The sequence below is a fragment of the Marmota flaviventris genome, chromosome 4, assembly GCF_047511675.1.
Source record: "Marmota flaviventris isolate mMarFla1 chromosome 4, mMarFla1.hap1, whole genome shotgun sequence".
In the NCBI taxonomy this organism is placed as follows: domain Eukaryota; kingdom Metazoa; phylum Chordata; class Mammalia; order Rodentia; family Sciuridae; genus Marmota; species Marmota flaviventris.
Window position 1 is genome coordinate 16,058,129 of NC_092501.1, and position 7,729 is coordinate 16,065,857.

Below are 7,729 nucleotides of genomic sequence, written 5' to 3' on the forward strand. Positions count from 1 at the left end.
CATAAAGGAGGATTTCTAATGTGCTCTGAAAAACATTAACTGTAATAAATGGCTTTTTAATGAAGCAGAATGAAAGAAAAAGTATGTTATTTTGCATTCCACTGTAGTTCTTGTCATTTGATATTAACAGATATTTCTAGAGAATTGAGCTAGAACTTGCACTTCTTAATAAAAAATTTAAACCTTATATCACAGTGAGAATAGTATAAAATCAGGGCCAGATGTTTCATTTTTTTCAAAGAACAAATTTAGGTAACTCTTTTAGACATACGAAAAGATCTTTTCAGACATCTGATCATGAAAAAAGAAAGTTGTGCCCTTATCCTCGGAGATAAGCCTTATCTAAATTCTGTTTTTGAGTTAGGCAAACCATCATCACTAAGTTAACCCTTCATGAAAAGGCACAGGGAGTTCTTAATCCATAGATTAGAGACTGCATTTAGAATCACTGAAGTCTTTCAAATGCTTTCTCCCATGAGCAAATGAGTCAGCAACTCGCCTACGCCAGGGCTATCTGTTAGAAACTCATCAAAGAGCAGATACCTTTATCGGAGTGCATGTGTTCCAGAGCATGGAGATCAGGCAACAGGTGAATACAGTTTATGCAGCAGTAGGTGAAGAAATCAAGGATGACCACTTTCCCACAGAGATCCTTGTAGACAGAAATAGGTTCCTCTGTGTTCAGCCATTCTAACCCTGAAATTTACACAAAAAATTACAATAGTTAAAGGAAAAGTCAGATAATTTATCTGAAACTTTCCATTCAAATGTGAATCTTTGTTTTTTTCTAAGACTAGTGTAAATAGTCAAACACCTTAGGAGATGATGAAACTATTCAAAGTCTGTGGCAGTTGAAATAAACATTATTTTGTTTATAAAAACCACTTTTTTCTACCAATCAAAAAGGCAAGTCTGTAGAGGTTAAAGTCCAAAGACGAAAGATAGAAGGAAAGGAGGGAATGAGGACCAGGTCGGGGAATAGGAGGCACAGAGGATGGGAAAGCTGCTTTTATGGGGAAGTATGCAAATATAGTAAGTAGCAGCTACTACATTATTTCAGAAGTAGTGTAACAGTCTGTGAAAGGGGCAAAAATATGTTTAGGCAGAAATGAGGAAATATCAAATATTAAGAAGATCTAATTGCATACACAATTAGGTATAAATGAGATATTGAGAATGCAGCTCAAGCTTAAAAACAGTAAGACAGGACTAACCAAAAAAAGGAGCAAAATGTTTGACATAAAAAATAACATACAAAATGCCTAAGCCAATCTCATAAGAGAAGCTGAAATGTTTTAGTCAGATGAGACCGTAAGTAAGTACAAAATAAAATATTTTAAATACAAAGTTGGAAGTAACATTAATATTGATGAAGAATGAGTTCCCTTCCCTTCAAAGAAAAATAGGATCTAATTGATCTGTACTTTTGTAAAACAGAATTTATAATTGACTATGATTCAAATTTTAACTCTGTACTATGATGATTTTGTTAAACTAATACTAAAAGTACAGCATCCCCATTTAACCAATTTAAGAAAATAAAGATAAATTCATTGCATATAAGTAAAGGTAGCTATTAAAAATATTTATTGCATATTGAATTGGAAAATATTTTATAGCAACTTAAAACCAAAACTAGGTGGTATAAATACATATAGTACTTATCCACAGAAGCTGTGGGCCAAACCCCTAGTGGACATCTGAAAATACCAACAGCATTGAACCTTAACATCTCAAGCCTTTTCCATTGCAACTGAACACATCATGTTCCAGGCCCCAGTGACTTCTGCAGTTTGAGGTGTGACAGCATAACAAGCACCAATCACTTTTTCCTTCCTCACAATTTGACAGATAAGAGATTACTTCTTACCATAGGTCTTAGCAACCTCAGCATGGGATTTTTTCCTTATTGAGAACTTTCACCCTTTCACTTAAAGAAAGCCCTTTATAGCTTCTCTGTGGCATATCTGAATTGCCAGAATCACTACTCTTGCACTCGGGGACCATTTTTCATTAAAATAGGGGTTACTTGAGCATAGCACTGCGGTACTGCTACATTCAATCTGATAACCAGGACAACTACTAAGTGTCAGAGAGTGGGCAGAATACAGAGCAGGGATACAGACAAGGGGATGTTTCACATCAAAGGACAAAGGGATGATTCACATCCTGGGCAGGACACAGCAGGAAGGCATGAGATTTCATCCAGCTACTCAGAACAGAACACAACTTAGAACTTATGAATTATTTAATTTGGAATTTTCCATTTAATATTTTTGGACTGCAGTTGACCACAGGTAACCGAAACCTCATACAAGGGGGCCTAATATAGTAAAAACAAATTACTACTAATAGTAACAGGAATTACTTAATTAAAATAAAATTCTAGAAGAAAATTTCCAAATCAAACCAATATTTCTACCAATAGGCTTAACTAGTGAGGTTTCAGGGTAGTTCTATTATCCATTTTGATAAAAGTGTTAATTATGTGCCAGATCAAGCAATTATACAGAACTATTAGATACCTACATATATATATATATATATATTTTAAGGCAATTGAACACAGAGATACTTTTGTTTTGGGTAGTACCAGGAGTTGAACCCAAGAGCACTTAATCACTGAGATATCCCAACCCCTTCTTTTTATTATTATTTTTTTTTATTTTGAGACAGGGTCTCATTGAGTTGCATAGGGCCTCACTAAGTTGCTGAGGCTGTCTTTAAACTTGTGATTCTCCTGCCTCAGACTCCCAAGTCACTGAAATTATAGGTGTGCACCACCATGCCTAGTTTATACCTAACAATTAATGAAAATTTCATATTCTACTTGCAAGATATTTATTTATAAATCTGCTTCAATGACTTTTCTATATATTGTCCAGAGTACTTAAGTTAAGAGCTTAGGGAAGAAATTATATTTTAGTTGTTGTGCTAGATCCTTAATAATAATGGCGTAACATATTTGATATTAAATGCATTTTATCATAAAAAATGAATGCAATAAGCTGCTAACATTTAGTAAGCTCTCCTGTTAATTAAGAACTTTACATATATGCCCTCCATATAATATCCTGAAAGTACTAGTTCCACTTCACAAATGAGAAAAGGCTTGGAGAAGTTTAGTAACTTGCTCAAAAATCGCACAGCTAACAGAGTAATAGGAATTTAGTCCCAGACCTGCCTGAATCCATCCATTACACTGCAAGGCCTCCCATAAACATTGTTTCTTCTCATACCTCAATATTGTAAAAGCAATCTATGCTAAGCCTCAGGCTAGCATCATTCTGAATGGAGAAAAATCGAAGGCATTCCCTCTAAAATCTGGAACAAGACAGGGATGCCCTCTCTCACCACTTCTGTTCAACATAGTTCTCGAAACACTGGCCAGAGCAATTAGACAGACGAAAGAAATTAAAGGCATCAAAATAGGAAAAGAAGAACTTAAATTATCACTATTTGCAGATGACATGATTCTATACCTAGCAGACCCAAAAGGGTCTACAAAGAAACTATTAGAGCTAATAAATGAATTCAGCAAAGTGGCAGGATATAAAATCAACACGCATAAATCAAAGGCATTCCTGTGTATCAGCGACAAATCCTCTGAAATGGAAATGAGGACAACCACTCCATTCACAATATCTTCAAAAAAAATAAAATACTTGGGAATCAACCTAACAAAAGAGGTGAAAGACTTATACAATGAAAACTACAGAACCCTAAAGAGAGGAATAGAAGATCTTAGAAGATGGAAAAATATACCCTGTTCATGGATAGGCAGAACTAACATCATCAAAATGGCGATATTACCAAAAGTTCTCTATAGGTTTAATGCAATGCCAATCAAAATCCCAACGGCATTTCTTGTAGGAATAGAGAAAGCAATCATGAAATTCATATGGAAAAATAAAAGACCCAGAATAGCAAAAACAATGCTAAGCAGGAAATGTGAATCAGGCGGTATAGCGATACCAGACTTCAAACTATATTACAGAGCAATAGTAACAAAAACAGCATGGTACTGGTACCAAAACAGGCGGGTGGACCAATGGTACAGAATAGAGGACACAGAAACCAATCCACAAAACTACAACTATCTTATATTTGATAAAGGGTCTAAAAGCATGCAATGGAGGAAGGATAGCATCTTCAACAAATGGTGCTGGGAAAACTGGAAATCCATATGCAACAAAATGAAACTGAATCCCTTTCTCTCGCCATGCACAAAAGTGAATTCAAAATGGATCAAGGAGCTTGATATCAAATCAGAGACACGCCGTCTGATAGAAGAAAAAGTTGGCTACGATCTACATACTGTGGGGTCGGGCTCCAAATTCCTCAATAGGACACCCATAGCACAAAAGTTAATAACTAGAATCAACAAATGGGACTTACTCAAACTAAAAAGTTTTTTCTCAGCAAAAGATACAATAAGAGAGGTAAATAGAGAGCCTACATCCTGGGAACAAATCTTTACTCCTCACACTTCAGATAGAGCCCTAATATCCAGAGTATACAAAGAACTCAAAAAATTAGACAATAAGAGAACAAACAACCCAATCAACAAATGGGCCAAGGACCTGAACAGACACTTCTCAGAGGAGGACATACAATCAATCAACAAGTACATGAAAAAATGCTCACCATCTCTAGCAGTCAGAGAAATGCAAATCAAAACCACCCTAAGATACCATCTCACTCCAGTTAGATTGGCAGCCATTATGAAGTCAAACAACAACAAGTGCTGGCGAGGATGTGGGGAAAAGGGTACACTTGTACATTGCTGGTGGGACTGCAAATTGGTGCAGCCAATTTGGAAAGCAGTATGGAGATTTCTTGGAAAGCTGGGAATGGAGCCACCATTTGACCCAGCTATTCCCCTTCTCGGTCTATTCCCTAAAGACCTAAAAAGAGCATGCTACAGGGACACTGCTACATCGATGTTCATAGCAGCACAATTCACAATAGCTAGACTGTGGAACCAACCTAGATGCCCTTCAATGGATGAATGGATAAAAAAAATGTGGCATTTATACACAATGGAGTATTACTCTGCATTAAAAAATGACAAAATCATAGAATTTACAGGGAAATGGATGGCATTAGAGCAGATTATGCTAAGTGAAGCTAGCCAATCCCTAAAAAACAAATGCCAAATGTCTTCTTTGATATAAGGAGAGTAACTAAGAACAGAGTAGGGTCGAAGAGCATGAGAAGAAGATTAACATTAAACAGGGATGAGAGGTGGGAGGGAAAGGGAGAGAGAAGGGAAAATGCATGGAAACGGAAGGAGACCCTCAGAGTTATACAAAAGTTCATACAAGAGGAAGTGAGGGGAAGGGGAAAAATAATACAAGGGGGACAAACGAATGTCAGTAGAGGGGGCAGAGAGAGAAGAGGGGAGGGGAGGGGAGGGGAGGGGTGATAGCAGAGGATAGGAAAGGCAGCAGAATACAACAGACACTAGTATGGCAATATGTAAATCAATGGATGTGTAACTGATGTGGTTCTGCAATCTGTATATGGGGTAAAATTGGGAGCTCATAACCCACTTGAATCAAATTGTGAAATATGATATATCAAGAAATATGTAATGTTTTGAACAGCCAACAATAAAAAATTAAAAAAAAAAAAAAAAACATTGTTTCTTCTAAAAAATGGACCAAGAACTCAGTTTTTGAGATAAAGTTATGTTTACGACTTGATTACAGTATACTAATAAGCCAAGAAAATATTCATTTCTAGCATTCTGTTCTCAATAATGAGGTTCAGTAGAAAAATTAGACTTTGTATTTGACAAAGTCTGATTACTTTATTATGTGTATTCCTTATGGGTCACAGAGGCCAAACCTCTTCATAATAAAATATATATACACACACACACACACACACACACGCACACATTACTATAAATATAAACAAGACTAGAAAACAAAAACACTCCAAAACCCTAGCTGGTGGCTTCCTAGTTATAACTATATAGCTATAACTATAGTTATAACTAGTTATATTATAACTAATAGCTGCCTTTTTACAGGGTTTTTACAAAATATGCATACATTTGCACATATATACATACAATATTTTTGAAGTTTCTGATGGGATAAGCATTCAAGCATTCATGTACCCAGTTCTATGTGTGTGTGTGTGTGTGGGGGGGTGGTTTCCTGGGTATTCAAACCAGGAGCAGTCTGTCTCTACATCTCTAGCCCTTTTTAGAATTTATTAATTAAAAAAAAAAAAATCTCTAGTGCTTAAATTTTTTGCATTTTTGGGTACTGAATCCAGGCACACTTCACCACTGAGCTCCACCTCCAGCCCTTTTTATTTTTATTTTTTTTATTTTGAGACAGGATCTTGCTAAATTGCCAATACTGGATTTGAACTTGTAATCCTCCTGCCTCAGCCTGCAGTGTCCCTGGCATTACAATCTTGCACCACATGCACTCAGCTCATGCACCCAATTCTTTTGGAGGTATTCCCCAACATTTCAAATCCAATGTAAGATTAATAAAGGAAGCCGGTGGTGGCCGTGGCTCACGCCTATAGTCTCAGCAGCTTGGGAGCCTGATGCAAGAGAATCCCAAGTTCAAAGCCAACTTCAGGAAGATAGCAAGACCCTGTCTCAAAAAATAAAAAGGGCTTGAGATGTAACTCAGTGGTAAAGCACCCCTGGGCTCAATCTACAGGGGGGGGGGGGGGAGAAGCACTTTTGAAGGTGAGTGCAAAAGGTGTGCAAAGACACCCAAGACTGTTGTCAGAAGAGGTTAGCTATACCTCCCAGGAGATAACCGAACCCTGCCACAGCTAACCAATTAACTATACATGTAGTTTCAGTGTCATGCCCGGACACATGCCAACACCACTAGACAAAACAATGCCACTCCCAAAGAAGGTAAGGAACGGTTTCATTTCAAACTGCACTGCTGGGAGTATCTATTCCCCTTAGGTTCCAAACGAGCACCCAGCCAGGATGCAAACCCTTGGAGACAGGCTATAAATGATTCAGATTTTAAAAATTAGAAGTTTCCCGACTTTGGGCCGAGGAAACCAGCAAACACGGGGTCTGCAGACCGTAACTCAACTCGGGCGGTCATTAGCTGCGCAAGTTACTCGGCCTTTTTGCGCCTCAGTTTCCTCCACTGTGAAACAGGACTTGTAAGAGCACTTTACTGGGCTCAGATAACGTCCCCTTAAGAGTTCAGCAGTGGTGGTGGCAAGCCGCGGTCAGTAAACGGCAGCCAGCAGGATGCAGAGCCGAGGGCCACCAGGCTGGGGCGACGGGCGGGAAGCACCGGGCGGCGAGCACAGTGCAACCACCGAGTTTCCTGAGCCGCGGCCGGACTCGGGCCGGACTCCGGCCGCGGCACGTCCCCACCCTCCAGAAACCCCCCCGCGCGCCGCCTCTCGGGGACACCCGGGGCCGGAGCGCGCGAGCCCGGGGCTGCCGCGCCGAGGAAGGGGAGGTCCCGGGAGCGGCCCCCTCCCTGGCCGGCCCCTCACCTTCCGGGAACTCGGGCACCGAGAGGTCCTGCTCCCAGCCGTCCACCTTCTGCAGATACTGGTAGACCAGGTCGTCCTTCTCCTGCTGGGTGACGGCGTCCAGCAGCGCGTACTCGAGCGAGGTCTGCGCGGGCAGCAGGCCCGAGAGGCTGCCGCCCCGCGCTGCGGGCGCCGCCATGTTCCGCGGGCTCCGAGGCGGCCCGGCTCTCCCGCCCGGCCCCGG

General features: G+C 39.9%; 1 protein-coding gene across 1 annotated transcript in view; it reads right to left on the reverse strand.

Annotated features, from left to right (window-relative positions):
- The window catches only part of Nhlrc2 (NHL repeat containing 2), a 59,477-nt gene extending 51,763 nt beyond the window's left edge, over positions 1–7,714 (reverse strand). Inside the window, exons 1-2 of the mRNA XM_027930186.2 lie at positions 7,507–7,714; positions 544–696 (exon numbers count right to left, since the gene is read on the reverse strand). Of these exons, the coding sequence (XP_027785987.2) occupies positions 544–696; positions 7,507–7,684 (331 nt within the window). The 5' untranslated portion in view covers positions 7,685–7,714. The remainder of the gene's footprint in view (positions 1–543; positions 697–7,506) is intronic.
- Between the last annotated feature and the right edge of the window lie 15 nt (positions 7,715–7,729).